General features: G+C 48.2%; 1 protein-coding gene across 1 annotated transcript in view; it reads left to right on the forward strand.

Annotated features, from left to right (window-relative positions):
• Positions 1-19,008, forward strand: part of inpp5d (inositol polyphosphate-5-phosphatase D) — a 177,977-nt gene extending 158,969 nt beyond the window's left edge. The window contains exons 26-27 of the mRNA XM_067995537.1: positions 14,513-15,089; positions 17,108-19,008. Of these exons, the coding sequence (XP_067851638.1) occupies positions 14,513-15,089; positions 17,108-17,110 (580 nt within the window). The 3' untranslated portion in view covers positions 17,111-19,008. The remainder of the gene's footprint in view (positions 1-14,512; positions 15,090-17,107) is intronic.

Below are 19,008 nucleotides of genomic sequence, written 5' to 3' on the forward strand. Positions count from 1 at the left end.
GTAGGAAGAATAAGGAGGCCACACACTGCTTTAATCGTAAGACTCTAAATGGGGTAGAGGAGCAGAGGGAGCTCGGGGTTATAGATGCATAAATTACTAAAAGTAGTGATGCAGGTTAATAAGGCCATAAAAAAGGCAAACCAAGCACTGGGATTCATTTCTAGAGGGATAGAATTGAAAAGCAGAGAAGTTATGTTAAACTTGTATAGAAGCTTGGCTAGACCACACTTGGAGTATTGTGCACAGTTCTGTTCTCCATATTATTAAAGGATATAGAGGCACTGGAGAAGGTGCAAAAAAGATTTACAAGGATGATACCAGAACTGAGAGGATATACTTATCAGGAAAGGCTGAACAGGCTGGGGCTCTTTTCTCTGGAAAAAAAGAGAAGGCTGAGGGGTGACCTGAGAGAGGTCTTTAAGATAATGAAAGGGTTTTTAGGGTAGATGTAGAGAAAATGTTTTCACTTGTGGGGGAGTCCAAAACTAGAAGTCATAAATATACGATTGTCACCAATAAATCCAATAGGGAATTCAGGAGAAACTTCTTTACCCAAAGAGTGGTTAGAATGCGGAACTCACTACCACAAGGAGTAGGTGAGGCGAATAGCATAGATGCATTTAAAGGGAAGCTCGATAAGCACACGAGGGAGAAAGGAATAGAGGGGTATCCTGATAGGGTTAGATGAAATAGGGAGGAAGGAGGTCTGTGTGTAGCATAAACACCGGCATAGACCAGTTGGGCCGAATGGCCTGTTACTGTGCTGTAGACTCGATGTAACAGGGGCGCTACCCTAAGCCCCACCTGGTTGCATTATGGACCCAGCAAAAGAAAGAATTTACAGTTATGTAGAGCCAGTCACATCCTCCAAAGTACTTCACAGCCACTGAGTTATTTTTAAGTGTAGTCACTGTTACTTATGCAAATACAACAGCCAATTTATGCACATCAAGGTCCCACAGATAATGTTTCGGTAATGATGGCTGAGGGGTAAATTCTGGCCAGGATACCAGGAGAATTCCCAATCTCTTCTTTAAATAGCACCATGGTATCACCTGAGTAGGCAGACAGACATGGCTTCAGTTCAGCATCTCATCTGAAAGAGTGCACTTATGACAATACAACACCCGGTCAGTACTGCACTGAAGTGTCAGACTGGATTACATGCTTAAATCCTGGAGTGGGCCTTGAAACCAATGACCTTCCAACTCAGAGCTGACTCTTCAAGTAAAGCTGACAATCCCGTTATGAACCCACCTCAGAGCCCAATTAACAAACCTCAACACAACTCAATATTAATCGCTTTTAATTAATAAGCACCCAGACCACCATTAATAATCCTCGCCGAGCCCCGTTAACAATCCCTCCCCGAGCCCCGTTAATGATCCCTCCCCGAGCCCCGTTAACAATCCCTCACCACACTCCGTTAACGATCCCTCTCCGAGCCCCGTTAACGATCCCTCTCCGAGCCCCGTTAACAATCCCTCTCCGAGCCCCGTTAACGATCCCTCCCCGAGCCCCGTTAACGATCCCTCCCCGAGCCCCGTTAACGATCCCTCTCCGAGCCCCGTTAACGATCCCTCCCCGAGCTCCGTTAACGATCCCTCCCCGAGCCCCGTTAACAATCCCTCCCCGAGCCCCGTTAACAATCCCGCCCCGAGCCCCGTTAACGATCCCTCCCCGAGCTCCGTTAACGATCCCTCCCCGAGCCCCGTTAACGATCCCTCCCCGAGCCCCGTTAACAATCCCTCTCCGAGCTCCGTTAACGATCCCTCCCCGAGCCCCGTTAATGATCCCTCCCCGAGCCCCGTTAACGATCCCTCCCCGAGCCCCGTTAACAATCCCTCACCACACTCCGTTAACGATCCCTCGCCATGCTCCGTTAACGATCCCTCTCCGAGCCCCGTTAACAATCCCTCACCACACTCCGTTAACGATCCCTCGCCATGCTCCGTTAACGATCCCTCTCCGAGCCCCGTTAACAATCCCTCCCCGAGCCCCGTTAACGATCCCTCCCCGAGCCCCGTTAACGATCCCTCCCCGAGCCCCGTTAACGATCCCTCCCCGAGCCCCGTTAACGATCCCTCCCCGAGCCCCGTTAACGATCCCTCCCCGAGCCCCGTTAACGATCCCTCCCCGAGCCCCGTTAACGATCCCTCCCCGAGCCCCGTTAACGATCCCTCCCCGAGCCCCGTTAACGATCCCTCCCCGAGCCCCGTTAACGATCCCTCCCCGAGCTCCGTTAACGATCCCTCTCCGAGCTCCGTTAACGATCCCTCCCCGAGCCCCGTTAACGATCCCTCCCCGAGCCCCGTTAACAATCCCGTCCCGAGCCCCGTTAACAATCCCTCCCCGAGCCCCGTTAACAATCCCGTCCCGAGCCCCGTTAACAATCCCTCCCCGAGCTCCGTTAACGATCCCTCTCCGAGCTCCGTTAACGATCCCTCCCCGAGCCCCGTTAACGATCCCTCCCCGAGCCCCGTTAACGATCCCTCCCCGAGCCCCGTTAACGATCCCTCCCCGAGCCCCGTTAACGATCCCTCCCCGAGCTCCCTTAACGATCCCTCGCCACGCTCCGTTAACGATCCCTCGCCACGCTCCGTTAACGATCCCTCTCGGGTAAGCCTTTAATAGTCCCTTTCAGAGCTCGAACGTGGCCCATTATTAACCCTCTCAAGTGGCCCATTAATAACCCTCCCACGTGGCTCATTAATAACCCACCCATATGGCTCATCAATAACACTCCCACGGGCCCATTAATAATCCTCCCGGATAGCCCATTAATACCCCTCACATGTGGTCCATTAATAACCCTCAAACTTGGCCCATTAGTAACCCTTCCACGTGGCCCATTAATAATCCTCTCACGTGGCCCATTAATACCTCTCCCTGATAGTCCATTAATAACCCTCCCATATGGCCCCTCAATAACCATCCCACATGGCCCGTTAATAACTATCTCCGATGGCCTATGAATAATCCTCTCGGATTGCCCATTAATAACTCTCCCATGAGGTCCATTAATACTCCTCTCGAATTGACAACTAATAGCCCTCCAGGATAGCCCAGTAATGAACCTGCCATGTGGCCTGATAATGACCCTCCCATATGGCCCATCAATAACCATCTCACATGGCCCATTAATAACCCTCCCTAGGGCCTATTAATAATCCTCCATGATAGCCCAATAATACCCCTCACATATGGCCCCTGAATAACCCTCAAACTTGGCCCATTAATAACCCTCCCACATGGCCCATTAATAACCCTCCCACATGGCCCATTAATAACCCTCCCACATGGCCCATTAATAACCCTCCCACAGGGCCCATTAATAACCCTCCCACAGGGCCCATTAATAGCCCTCCCACAGGGCCCATTAATAGCCCTCCCACAGGGCCCATTAATAACCCTCCCACATGGCCCATTAATAACCCTCCCAAATGGCCCATTAATAACCCTCCCAAATGGCCCATTAATAACCCTCCCACATGGCCCATTAATAACCCTCCCACGTGGCCCACTGATAACCCTCCCACGTGGCCCACTGATAACCCTCCCACGTGGCCCACTGATAACCCTCCCACGAGGCCCACTGATAACCCTCCCACGAGGCCCACTGATAACCCTCCCACGAGGCCCACTGATAACCCTCCCACGAGGCCCACTGATAACCCTCCCACGAGGCCCACTGATAACCCTCCCACGAGGCCCACTGATAACCCTCCCACGTGGCCCACTGATAACCCTCCCACATAGCCCACTGATAACCCTCCCACATGGCCCATTAATAACCCTCCCACATGGCCCACTGATAACCCTCCCACGTAGCCCACTGATAACCCTCCCACGTGGCCCACTGATAACCCTCCCACGTAGCCCACTGATAACCCTCCCACGTGGCTCACTGATAACCCTCCCACGAGGCCCACTGATAACCCTCCCACGTGGCCCACTGATAACCCTCCCACGTGGCCCACTGATAACCCTCCCACGTGGCCCACTGATAACCCTCCCACGTGGCCCACTGATAACCCTCCCACGTGGCCCACTGATAACCCTCCCACGTAGCCCACTGATAACCCTCCCACGTGGCCCACTGATAACCCTCCCACGAGGCCCACTGATAACCCTCCCACGTGGCCCATTAATAACCCTCCCACGTAGCCCACTGACAACCCTCCCACGTGGCCCACTGATAACCCTCCCACATGGCCCATTAATATCCTTCCCACATGTCCCACTAATAACCCTCCCACATGTCCCACTAATCACTCTCCCTGATAGCCCATTAATAAATCTCCCACTTGGTCCATTAATAACCCGCCCATCAATAACCGTCCCACATGGCCCATTGGTAACCATCTCCGATGGCCCGCGAATTAACATCTCTGACTGCCCATCAATAACCCTTCCACATGTCCCATTAATAAACCTTCGACGTAGCCTATTAATAACCCTCCCACATGGCCCACTAAAAGCCCTCTCACACAGCCTATTAATAACACTCCCACATGGCCCATCAATAACCTTTCCACATGTCCCATTAATAACCCTCCCACATGGCCCACTAATAGGCCACATGGTCCATTAATAACTCTCCCACGTCACATTAATCACCCTCCCTGATAGCCCACTAATAACCCTCCCACATGGCCCATTAATAACTCTCCCTGATAGCCCATTAATAAAACTCCCATCTCGTCCATTAATAGCCCACCCATATGGCCCAACAATAACAGTCCCACGTGGCCCATTATTACCCTCCCACAGGGCCCATTAATAACCCTACCACATGGCCCATTACATAAGAACATAAGAAATAGGAGCAGGAGTAGGCCAATCGGCCCCTCGAGCCTGCTCCGCCATTCAATAAGATCATGGCTGATCTGATCCTAACCTCAAATCTAAATTCATGTCCAATTTCCTGCCCGCTCCCCGTAACCCCTAATTCCCTTTACTTCTAGGAAACTGTCTATTTCTGTTTTAAATTTATTTAATGATGTAGCTTCCACAGCTTCCTGGGGCAGCAAATTCCACAGACCTACTACCCTCTGAGTGAAGAAGTTTCTCCTCATCTCAGTTTTGAAAGAGCAGCCCCTTATTCTAAGATTATGCCCCCTAGTTCTAGTTTCACCCATCCTTGGGAACATCCTCACCGCATCCACCCGATCAAGCCCCTTCACAATCTTATATGTTTCAATAAGATCGCCTCTCATTCTTCTGAACTCCAATGAGTAGAGTCCCAATATGTCCACCCCCTCATCCCCGGGATTAACCGAGTGAACCTTCTTTGTACTGCCTCGAGAGCAAGTATGTCTTTTCTTAAGTCTGGACACCAAAACTGTATGCAGTATTCCAGGTGCGGTCTCACCAATACCTTATATAACTGCAGCAATACCTCCCTGTTTTTATATTCTATCCCCCTAGCAATAAACGCCAACATTCCGTTGGCCTTCTTGATCACCTGCTGCACCTGCAAACTAACCTTTTGATTTTCTTGCACTAGGACCCCCAGATCCCTTTGTACTGCAGTACTTTCCAGTTTCTCGCTATTAAGATAATAACTTGCTCTCTGATTTTTCCTGCCAAAGTGCATAACCTCACATTTTCCAATATTGTATTGCATCTGCCAAATCTCCGCCCACTCACCCAGCCTGTCTATATCCCCTTGTAGGTTTTTTATGTCCTCCTCACTCTCTACTTTCCCTCCCATCTTTGTATCATCTGCAAACTTTGATATGTTACACTCGGTCCCCTCCTCCAAATTGTTAATATAGATTGTAAAGAGTTGGGGACCCAGCACCGACCCCTGCGGAACACCACTGGCTACTGGTTGCCAGTCCGAGAATGTACCATTTATCCCAACTCTCTGCTTCCTGTTAGATAACCAATCCTCCACCCATGCCAGAATATTACCCCCAATCCAGTGATTCTTTATCTTGAGCAATAATCTTTTATGTGGCACCTTGTTGAATGCCTTCTGGAAGTCCAAATACACTACGTCCACTGGTTCCCCTTTATCCACCCTGTACGTTATGTCCTCAAAGAACTCAAGCAAATTTGTCAGACATGACTTCCCCTTTGTAAAGCTATGCTGACTTTGTCCTATTAAATTATGTTTATAATACGCCTCCCACGTGGCCCACTGATACCCCTCCCACGTGGTCCATTAATAACTCTCCCTGATAGTCCATTAATAACCCACCCATATGGCCCACGAATAACCCTCCCACATGTCCCACTAAAAGCCCTCACACATGTCCCACTAATAGCCCTCCCACATGTCCCACTAATAGCCCGCCCACATGTCCCACCAATAGCCCTCCCACATGTCACATTAATCACTCTCCCTAATAGCCCACTAATAACCCTCCCACATGGCCCATTAATCACTCTAGCTGATAGCCCATTAATAAATCTCTCACTTGGTCCATTAATAACCCACCCATATGGCCCATCAATAACCATCCCACATGGCCCATTGGTAACCATCTCCGATGGCCTATGAATAATCCTCTCGGGTTGCCCATTAATACCCCTCCCACAGGGCCCATTAATAACCCTCCCACAGGGCCCATTAATAACCCTCCCACATGGCCCATTAATAACCCTCCCACAGGGCCCATTAATAACCCTCCCACAGGGCTCATTAATAAATCTACCCTGTAGCTCTTTAATAACCCTCCCACATGGCCCACTAAAAACCCTCTCACATGGCCCATTAATAACATTCACACATGGCCCATCAATAACCCTTCCACATGTCCCATTAATAACCCTCCCACATGGCCCACCAATGAACCTCCCATGTGGCCCATTAATAACTCTCACACATGACCCACCAGCAACCCTCCCACAAACCCAATAATAGCCCTCCCACTTGGCCCATTAATAGCCCTCCCCCATGGCCCATTAATAACCCTCCCAAGGGCCCATTATTACCCCTCACATGTGGCCCATTAATAACCCTCAAACTTGGCCCACTGATAACCCTCCCACATGGCCCACTGATAACCCTCCCACATGGCCCACCGATAACCCTCCCGCACGGACCACATGGCCCATTAATCAACCTCTCGGATTTACCACTAATAACCCTCCAACAGGGCCTATTAATAAGCCTCCCACGTGAACCATTAATAAGCCTCCCACGTAGATCACTAATAACCTTCCCTGAGACCCCATTAATAACCCTCCCACATGGCCCACTAACAGCCCTCCCACTTGGCCAATTAATAGCCCTCCCACATGGCCCAATACTAGCCCTCTGACGAAGTCCATTAATAACCCTCACACATGGCCCACTAACAGCCCTCCCCCAGGGCCCATTAATAACCTGCCCCATAAATAACCCTCCCCCATGGCCCATTAATAACCCCTCCCACGTGTCCCATTAATAACCCTCCAACTTGGCCCATTAATAACAATCCCAAGGGCCCATTAATAATCCTCCCTGATAGCCCATTAGTAACCCTCCCATGTGGTCCATTAATAACACTCCGACATCACCCATTAATAACCCTCCCCCATGGCCCACCAATAACCCTCCCACACGAACCACATGGCCCATCAATCAACCTCTCGGATTTACCACTAATAACCCTCCCACAGGGCCTATTAATGAGCCTCCCACATGGTCCATTAATAACCCTCCAACATGGTCAATTAATAACCCACCCACATGGCCCATTAATAACCTTCTGATGAAGCCCATTAATAACCCTTCCACCTGACCCATTAATAATCCTCCCTGAGAGCCCATTAATAACCCTCCCAAAGGCCCACTAATGAAGCTCCCATGTGGCCCATTATAACCCTCCAACTTGGCCCAGTAATAACCCTCCCACGGGCCCATTAATAATCCTCCCTGATAGTCCATTAATACCCCTCCCATGTGGCCCATTAATAACCCTCCCACGTGGCCCATTAATAACCCTCAAACTTGGCCCATTAATAACCCTCCCGCGTGGCCCACAGATAACTGTCCCATATGACCCACCGATAACCCTCCCACATGGCCACTAGTCACTCTCCCTGATACCCCATTAATAACCCTCCCACATGGCCCATTAATAGCCCTCTCCAATGGCCCTCCATGGTAGCCCAGAAATAAACCCACCATGTGGACCACTAATAACTCTCCCTGATAGCCCATTAATAAACCTCCCACCTGTTCCATTAATAACCCACCCATATGGCCCATTAATAACCCTCTGATGAAGCCTATTAATAACCCTTCCACCTGGCCCATTAATAATCCTCCCAAGGGCCCATTAATAATCCTCCCTGATAGCCCATTAATAACCCTCTGACGAAGCCCACTAATAACTCTCCCACATGACCCACTAATAAACCACATGGCCCACTAATAACCCTTCCACATGTCACATTAATCAGTCTCCCTGATAGCCCATTAATAAATCTCCCACATCGTCCAATAATAACCCACCCATATGGCCCATCAATAACCATCCCACATGGCCCACTAATAACCCTCCCACATGGCCCACTAATAACTCTCCCACATGACCCACTAATAAACCACATGGCCCATTAATAACTCTTCCACATGTCACAGTAATCACCCTCCCTGATAGCCCACTAATAAATCTCCCACATGGTCCAATAATAACCCACCCATATGGCCCATTAATAATCCTCCCCCATGGCCCATTAATAATCCTCCCCCATGGCCCATTAATAACCCTCCCACATGGCCCACTAATAACTCTCCCACATGACCCACTAATAAACCACATGGCCCATTAATAACTCTTCCACATGTCACAGTAATCACCCTCCCTGATAGCCCACTAATAAATCTCCCACATGGTCCAATAATAACCCACCCATATGGCCCATCAATAACCATCCCACATGGCTCATTAATAACCCTCCCCCATCGCCCATTAATCAACCTCTCAGATTTACCAGTAATAACCCTCCCACGAGGCCCATTAATAACTCTCACTGAGAGTCCATTAATAACCCTGTAATGAAGCCCACTAATAACCCTCCCACATGGCCCATTAATAACGCTCACTGAGAGTCCATTAATAACCCTCCCAAATGGCCCACTAATAAACCTCCCACACGGTCCACTAAAAACCTCCCACATGACGCACTAATAACCTTCCCCCATGGCCCATCAAAAACCCTCCCCCGTGACCCATCAATCAACCTCTTGGATTTACCAGTAATAACCATCCCACAGGGCCCATTAATAACCCTCCCTGAGAGTCCATTAATAACCCTCCCAAATGGCCCACTAATAAAGCTCCCATGTGGCCCATTATAACCCTCCAACTTGGCCCACTAAAACCCTCCCACGGGCCCATTAATAACCTTTTCACCTGACCCACTAATAACCCTCCCACGGGCCCATTAATAACCCTCCCACAGGCCCATTAATAACCCTCTGACGAAGCCCATTAATAACCCTCCCACATGGCCCATTAATAATCCTCCCAGAGAGTCCATTCATAACCCTCCCAAATGGCCCACTATTGAACCTCCCACGTGGCCCACTAATAACCTTCACTCATGGCCCCACTAATTAACCTCCCACACAGTCCACTAATAACCCTCACTCATGGCCCCACTAATAGCCCTCACTCATGGCCCCACTAATAGCCCTCACTCATGGCCCCACTAATAACCCTCACTCATGGCCCCACTAACAGCCCTCACTCATGGCCCCACTAATAACCCTCACTCATGGCCCCACTAATAGCCCTCACTCATGGCCCCACTAATAACCCTCACTCATGGCCCCACTAATAGCCCTCACTCATGGCCCCACTAACAGCCCTCACTCATGGCCCCACTAATAGCCCTCACTCATGGCCCCACTAATAGCCCTCACTCATGGCCCCACTAATAGCCCTCACTCATGGCCCCACTAATAGTCCTCACTCATGGCCCCACTAATAGCCCTCACTCATGGCCCCACTAATAACCTGGGAGATCTGGGGGTACAGATACACAAATCACTAAAAGTAGCGACCCATGTTAATAAGGCCATAAAAAAAGCAAACCAAGCACTGAGTTAATTTCTAGAGGGATAGAATTGAAAAGCAGAGAAGTTATGTTAAACTTGTATAGAATCTTGGTTGGACCACACTCGGAGTACTGTGAACAGTTCTGGTCTCCATATTATAAAAACGATAGAGGCACTGGAGAAAGTGCAAAAATGATTTACTAAGATGATACCAAAACTGAGAAGTTATACCTATCAGGAATGATTGAACAAGCCAAGGTTCTAGAAAATAGAAGACTGAGGGGTGACTTGATTGAGGTCTTTAAGATAATGAAAGGGTTTGATAGGGTAGACGTAGAAATGATTTTTCCACTTGCGAGGGAGACCAGAACTATGGGCCCTAAATATAAGATAGTCACTAATTAATCTTATAGGGAAATCAGGAGAAAGTTCTGACAGTGGTTAGAATTGGAACTCCCTATCACAAGGAGTAGTTGAGGCGAATAGCATAGATGTATTTAAGGGGAAGCTGGATAAGCACATGAGGGAGAAAGGAATAGAAGGATATGCCGATAGGTTAGATGAAGTAGGAAGGGAGGAGGCTCGTGTGGAGCATGAACACCTGCATGGACCTGTTGAGCTGAATGGCCTGTTTCTGTGCTGTACATTCTATGCAATTCTATGTAATGCCCCTTCTTGGTAGCTCTTTCTCTGGCTGATGAGTAAAGCCAGGAGATGAATTCATTTGGGACCCCTGGGAGAGAATGTTACCTCATTTTGTTATAGGAAACACATAAAATCTTTGACTGGGCCTTGTCTGTAGGCCTTCTGTGGGAAAAAGAGATTGATTTTGTATTTTATTGTTTGAAATGTTTCTGTCCCACACAGATTACCACAGTTCCTGTTTGCCATGCCATCAGTAATTCAAGCTGCATGCATGTGAGCACTGTAAAATAGTGTATAATATAATAGGTTAACAGCTTGACATAGGTAATGGGCTCCATGAGATAGTTAATATAGAGTGCGACAGTAAACTATACTTTGTTTCAGTCTATGGGGGTAATATTCTGGCATGGGTGGAGGATTGGTTATCTAACAGGAAGGAGAGAGTTGGGATAAACGGTTCATTCTCGGACTGGCAACCAGTAGCCAGTGGTGTTCCGCAGGGGTCGGTGCTGGGTCCCCAACTCTTTACAATCTATATTAACGATTTGGAGGAGGGGACAGAGTGAAACATATCAAAGTTTGCAGATGATACAAAGATGGGAGGGAAAGTGGAGAGTGAGGAGGACATAAAGAACCTACAGGGGGATATAGACAGGCTGGGTGAGTGGGCGGAGATTTGGCAGATGCAATACAATATTGGAAAATGTGAGGTTATGCACTTTGGCAGGAAAAATCAGAGAGCAAGTTATTATCTTAATGGCGAGAAACTGGAAAGTACTGCAGTACAAAGGGATCTGGGGGTCCTAGTGCAAGAAAATCAAAAAGTTAGTATGCAGGTGCAGCAGGTGATCAAGAAGGCCAACAGAATGTTGGCTTTTATTGCTCGGGGGATAGAATATAAAAACAGTGAGGTATTGCTGCAGTTATATAAGGTATTGGTGAGACCGCACCTGGAATACTGCATACAGTTTTGGTCTCCATACTTAAGAAAAGACATACTTGCTCTCGAGGCAGTACAAAGAAGGTTCACTCGGTTAATCCTGGGGATGAGGGGGCGGACATATGAGGAGAGGTTGAGTAGATTGGGACTCTACTCATTGGAGTTCAGAAGAATGAGAGGCGATCTTATTGAAACATATAAGATTGTGAAGAGGCTTGATCGGGTGGATGCGGTAAGGATGTTCCCAAAGATGGGTGAAACTAGAACTAGGGGGCATAATCTTAGAATAAGGGGCTGCTCTTTCAAAACTGAGATGAGGAGAAACTTCTTCACTCAGAGGGTAGTAGGTCTGTGGAATTTGCTGCCCCAGGAAGCTGTGGAAGCTACATCATTAAATAAATTTAAAACAGAAATAGACAGTTTCCTAGAAGTAAAGGGAATTAGGGGTTACGGGGAGCGGGCAGGAAATTGGACATGAATTTAGATTTGAGGTTAGGATCAGATCAGCCATGATCTTATTGAATGGCGGAGCAGGCTCGAGGGGCCGATTGGCCTACTCCTGCTCCTATTTCTTATGTTCTTATGTAAAGGAGGAAGTGTAGATAGTGCAGGTGTACATTGGATATGATTTGACAGAAGGCTCAGAACATCTGGTGGGAAATGAGGGGGAAAATAGTTTAACAATATGGAGGTTAGTACTAATATCTGTGTATTATGAATTTATCCCATGGAATAAATTCAAACATAGCATTAGATTAGGTCGTTAGGATTCTACAAGCCAACAAGGACAGGAGGTGTTAGTTTGGGGCAATTTGAAAAGAAAGGCAAAATTCATCAAAGGATCTGTGTAAAGAATTATGGCCTAGTTTGGAGATGGCATGTTTGGGTAGATTGCTAATATCCTGGGAAGAGTGTATGGTAACAGCCATGCGAGGTTATCTTCAGTTATAAGACCATCCACATTCCAGCCAGAATGAAGCCTCTGTGATGCAACATTGCCACCTACTGGTGCAGTAGCATATGACACATAAGAATCATATGACAGTGGTCTCAGAATTGATAGGTTCAGAGCAAGTCACCTGGCATTGTTTAGGAACTGTCCTTTTGAGTGTATAAATATGAACCATTGTCAGTAGTTTGTTGGTATTTACCACTGAGAACTTGCCTGGATAGGAGAATTCATAGTCCCTGATTGGCATCTTACTTGTGAGTATATAGATGTATAGACTTGCTTGTACGGTGTCAATATTTAATAAAATTGATTTATCGCTGGCATCTGAACCCATATATGTATTATACTCGACCAATCTAACAAATACCATTTGCCAGACACTTTCTGTGCCAGGTGCAATTCTACAACAGATGTACTTTCCTGATCAACAGTCCCTCAACTAGGGTTTTGACCTTCCTCCAAAGCAAATCTCTCCAGTTGCAGGGCGAAACAACACTCCCCTAACCCCACCCGATCGATCGCCACTCTCTCCTAAGAAGAACCAAACGGACCAGCAGCGCCCAAACCTCAGGGGCAGAGGTAAAGGCTCTGTGTTCAGGGTAAAGCAGCAGCCAGGCCGCACCGCTTGGCATTGTGCCATCACACAGATGTGGGTGGACACCACGTACCCTGACTCCACTGTGCGCCTGATCTGGGCCGCGCAGCTGCGCAGAGGATCCCTGCAGAGGTTATGCACCTCCCCACAGAGGGGGTCGGAAGATCAACAAGAACGCCATCCTGAGGCCATTGCATGCCAGTGGCTGGGTTCAGCGCACCTCTGGCAGTTGCCACACGTGTGTATGCACACATGTATACATTTTAATGCACACCTGTGCACACCACACTGCACACGTGTACACAATACAACACAGCCGTGTACACAATACTGCAATTGTACATGTAGTGTCTTGCTCTTGGAAACGGCACACCTGCCTGTATTCACTGCAGATGGCGCATGGTCCAGGAAGGAGAAGCATTAGAGGATAAATATACAAAGGTAAAATCTCTGCAAAAGCCACTCAAAAAAGTGATATGTAATATCACATTACGAGTTCCGAAATCCCAGAATGCAAATCACAATCTCAAGTGATTATGGGCCGCTCACCTCAGTCAGCGGGTTTAATGCCTCTGGGCGTATCCATGTGAAACTCCTCTGTGGGTTACTTTAACGCAGGTTTAACGGGTCAATGGCTGCATTAGCCTAGTGAGCTAATCAGTGTTACGCAAATGGGTGAAGCAGTGGGCTTCTAGCGGAAGTCTGAGGGTCTCACTCCTGTGAAGCGTCTTGGGACGTTTTCCTACGTTAAAGGTGAACTGCAGAATATGACAGGGTCTGGAGGGGGTACAGGGCTGATGGACCAAGTAGCCTCTTCGTTATAGGGTTAGTCAGATGATGCACTGTTTTATAAGGATGGAAGTGTTATACCGCATAAAGCACCATGTGTACCCCTGCTATGGTGGAGTGGTGGCCCCTTTAAGGCCAAAGGTCCAATTGTTGTTAAGTAAGCAGAAGCTCAGGTCAATAAGAGTTTACTTGTTGTTTGGTTGGGAACGCTGCAGAGTGGAATGTGCTTCAGGCCGCAGGTCAACTGCACATCTGTGTACAATGTAATTCACACCTGTGTACACATTATACAGCACATCTGCACACATTGTATTGCACATCTGTGCACACCGTACTACATACCTGTGTACACACTATACTGCACATCTGCGCACTGTATTGCACACCAGCGCACAGCTTGCTGCACACGTGCACACCATACTGCATACCTGTGCACTATACTGCATGCCTGCATACACTGTAATGCACACCTGTGTACACAGTACTGCACACCTGTGCAAACTGTACAGTGCACCTTCTGTACAGGTAGTGTCCTGCTCTTCAGTGCATGTCGTAATCTCCTCTTCTTTGTTCCCTTAAAAAAAACAGCATTTCAGAAAGTTCTTGTGGTAAAACCCCAACGGTGAGCCATCCGAGGACAGAGATCCTGCAGTCTCCGTCGCAGGACAAGCAATTGTTGGAAATGGTCAGTAATCCCTTGTATGAAGCATTCGACCAGAGACAAAACGCCGCCTTAAAGAAAGACCAAGATTTCTCCCGGGGTTTGAGGAAAGAGACTCCACCAACCGCGGAGCAGGTCCCCACCCATATCCAGTCCTCCGCCAATAAAATGGCACAGACCATGGCAAGCAACAAATCCTACTGGCGGGTGCTCCCCCCAATGCCCCAGAGCAGGAGCCGATCCTATACCTGCTCGGAAATGAGAAGCCCGGCCCGGGAGAAGCCGCACGCTGAACAAGCATCGATCGCAACTGACCTTTCACTGTCGGGGGCCACCTCGTTCAGCACACAGCCCCCTTCCTTCGCCAGGCCTCCACTGCCAGCCAAGAGTAAGAAAGTGCTGGAGCTGCAGCACGCTACAAAAGACTACAGAGAAAGCACGGCGCTGCCTGGTCACGCCAAGCACCGCAGCAACGAGCCCGTAGAGCAACGGACCAGCGTGTCGGTAAGTAAGGTACTACTGTCATAAATATAAGATAGTCACTAATAAATCCAATAGGGAATTCAGGAGAAACTTCTCTACCCAGAGATTGGTAAGAATGTGGAACTCGCTACCACGAGGAGTAGTTGAGGCGAATAATGTAGATGCATTTAAGGGGAAGCTCGATAAGTACATGAGGGAGAAAGGAATAGAAGGGTAGGCTGATAGGGTTCGATGAAGTAGGGAGGGAGGAGGCTCGTATGGAGCATTAACACTGGCATAAACCAGTTGGGCCGAATGGCCTGTTTCTGTGCCCATCAACTGCCTTATTTCGAACAGGATGTCCTGACATTAGCCACTGAGAAAGGTAACCACGGCACCAAAATTAGCTGATTTACTGGTACCACGCAAAATCTGGATCCCACCCCCAACCCACTGATCCCAAATTCACCCCTTCAACACAGTTGCAGGTTGGAATGTGTGTAGATACAGAGAAACTATTTCCTCTGGTGGAGGAATCAAGAACGAGGGGACATAATCTTAACATTAGAACCAGGCCATCTCGGAGGGGAACCAGGAAGCACTTTTTCACACAAAGGGTAGTAGAAATTTGGAATTCTCTGCCCCAAAAGGCTGTCGACAGTGAGACAATTGGAGCTTTCAAGACTGAAATTGGTAGATTTTTATTAGGTAAGGGTATCAAGGGATATGGAGCTCAGGTGGGTAAATTGAGTTGAGGTGCTGATCAGCCATGATCTAATTGAATGGCAGAGCAGGCTCGAGGGGCTGAATGGCCTACTCCTGTTCCTACGTCTGGTAACCTCAGTGGAATCAGTTCTGCCATCATTGGGTGGTGCAGACCAGCTCTCACTCTCTAAGTTTCTGACTCAGACAGGAACACTAGAATCAGGAGCTCAGCCCTATGCTCTGCACCTGCCTTATATAAATGAGAACTATGGGAGATACCCAATATGCACAGAGGTCCGAGTATCCTCCCTCCCCTCGGCCAGGTCACTGCAACTGTGAGGGATGGAGTGGGGGTGGGGGGTTTGGCTTGTAACAACCAACCAATTCAACTGCTCAGCCTTAGAAATGGCATGAACTTAGTGCCAAGTGGGTATGGTACTGGACTATCAACCTTGAGGTTACAAGTTCAAATCCCACTGTGGCAAGTTATGTAATTAAATCCAATAAATCTGGTAATCTGTGGGCAGAATAATACAATAACTCAATCAGTTCACGACTGCCTTTCAGGGGGTGCCTTACATGTGACTCTTGCCCAGTGTTGTCCAATTCGTTAGCCACTAGCCACATGTGGCCAATTGGGAATCCAGATGTGGCTAATCGCATTTCTGATTAGTAAATAGAAAAACAGTAATGGACACCGTTGTTGGACATGTGATCTCAATACTCAGATTCACATGGTGCATGCATGTGAACTTTAACCTTTTTGTGCATTTGTTGGTAAAATGCTAAGACGAAAAGCAGAGTGTGCGAGTGTTTTTTGATCATTTGGGAGAGCTTTACTTCCTTGGTCACTGAATGCTGTTAGATGTTTAAGTAACATGTGAAGTACATTTACGGGTATTGTGTGAGAGTGTGAGGCGTTTTCGACTAAAATTAGTGCATGTGGCTAAAATGGTGTCGCCGTGGCCACAACTGTGGCTGGTCAGCGATTTCCACTGGACGACACTGCTGCAGCCTACGTTATGTGGACACTCAGTCGTGCAAATAATTGCTTCATGAAGAAGGCCTGCAACCAGGGATGGACAATAAATGTGGCTTTGCCAGTGTCACCAAATCCTGAGAACAAAATCATTTTTAAAAGAAGGACTGCACCCCTTGCATGGAGATAGAGGCCCAGGACTATAGACATTGACAAGATTTTAAAACATTTTTGAAATAAGGGATTTATTTTGGGGAGTGGAGGAGGAGAACTGTTGTGCGAATAGCCAAGGCTAGGCACCACAGCCTTCCTTTAAAGTATTGATATTGTCTTGTATTGAAAGTGTTCCTGATTTCGACTCTCCCTCTGTTTGCAGTGACCAAGACCCCTCTTGTGGCAGAGAAAACAGTGTGGGATCTTTGTCGGGAATTTTCGGAAGAGTGAAGAGTTTCCCGTTTGCCTTTTGCTTTCTCTCTCTTGACGAATGTAAATTGCAGGGTTGGCAGACCTGGATGCCAGGGATCATGTGACGACTGCCTCATTCCCCTGCCCGCCCCCTCTCAGTAATCCAGGTTTCTGAGTGTTACGTAATCGAGCCCAGGGCTGGTGCCAAGAAGCTAGAAGTGAGGAGGCCCGAGTACCGGTCAAAGCTTCAACGTTAACATTTTTTTGACGGGCTTGTTGTACACCCCTCTAAGTGCATTTTCCTTGTTGACAAGAGGGAGCCAGCCGTGGGGTGCCTCACACACTCATTTCAGTTCGATGTGAACCAATCCGAGCCCATCCCAGCATGAGAGCTCGGCCTGATCTGCTGAACCAGCAGTTGAAGGGCAGTACTCTTTGTGAGAGCCCCACGCTGCGCTCACAATCATGGGGGTTCAGCTCGGGCAGGAACACTACTGGGTTGGACTGTGATACCTTCTATGTTTGAATAGTCTGCTGATACTCAATGACTGGGCATACGCATAGAGAACAGAAGAAAGACTTGTATTTATATAGCGCCTTTCACGACCTCGGGACGTCCCAAAGCGCTTTAGCTAATTTAGTAATTTTGAAGTGTAGTCACTGTTGCAATGTAGGAAACACGGCAGCCAATTTACGCATAGCAAGATCCCACAAACAGCAATGTGATAATGACCTGATAATCTGTTTTTTAGTGATGTTGGTTGAGGGCTAAATATTGGCCAGGATATCGGGGAGAACTCCCCTGCTCTTTGTCAAAATAGTGCCAAGGGATCTTTTATGTCTACCTGAGAGGGTAGGTTATAATATTCCATCCAAAAGAAGGCACCTCCGACAGTGCAGTGCTCCCTCGGTACCGCACTGGGAATGTCAGTCCTAGATTATGTGCTCAAGTCTCTAGAATGGGACTTGACCTCATGACCCTCTGACTCAGAGGTGACTGTGCTACCACTGAGCCACAATAAGAATGGACCTTTTGGTTGAGCTATTGGAGATGGCCAGTGCAAGAACATTGTTCTCCAGCACAGTAGGAAGGAGCAGAAAGAACAGGGTGAGGAGGGGGGATGTTGGATTTATGTGTACTCTAAACCTTGTGTGTCTTCAGATCTTGTAATTGGTTTATAAATTATAATTTATAATAAATTGCCCTGATTGCTAGAGTGGTAACCCCCCTCCCTCCCCCCTCGCCAGGACTTCCGTTATGATATGACCCCCCTGTGGAACGTGACCTCAGACGGGCCGAGCCTCCCGTGCAGCACCAAGCACACCCGCAGTCCCGTTCCGTCATGTCAGAGGGGGTCATTTCCCAGTGTGCGAGCCAGCATCAGGGTCCCCCTCACCCCCCAGCCAGCGCACATCAGCAACACCCCCCCCCCCCCACCCAGGTAGTGGCCGCCATTTTCCAGCAAGCGCTTCCCTGTCGTCAGTGCGTGCTCACAAAGTGCCCCCCTCCCAGATGTCACCAGCCTCTACTGTCATTGTCACATTAATGCACATATAAAAAGAAAGTATTTGCAATTCTATAGCTGCTTTCACATCCTCAGGACGTCCCAAAGCCTCATAGCCCATGAGGTGTAGTCGCTGTTGTTTTAGGAAGCCAAGGTGCAAGCACACTAAGGTTCCACTGCAGACTTTCAATGCTCTCCTCATCTCTCAGCAAGACCAAAGAGTGGCTTCAATATTGTTTGGTTTCTGCTTATTTAAATTTGCCAAAAATTATATATTTTTGTTGAGTTTTATTGCTAGCCTGTTGTTATTGTATTGAACTTGTACACTGAGTGTCACAGGTGAAATAAACTATGATGGAATCAGCCA

The sequence above is a fragment of the Heptranchias perlo genome, chromosome 13 (assembly GCF_035084215.1).
Source record: "Heptranchias perlo isolate sHepPer1 chromosome 13, sHepPer1.hap1, whole genome shotgun sequence".
Lineage (NCBI taxonomy): Eukaryota > Metazoa > Chordata > Chondrichthyes > Hexanchiformes > Hexanchidae > Heptranchias > Heptranchias perlo.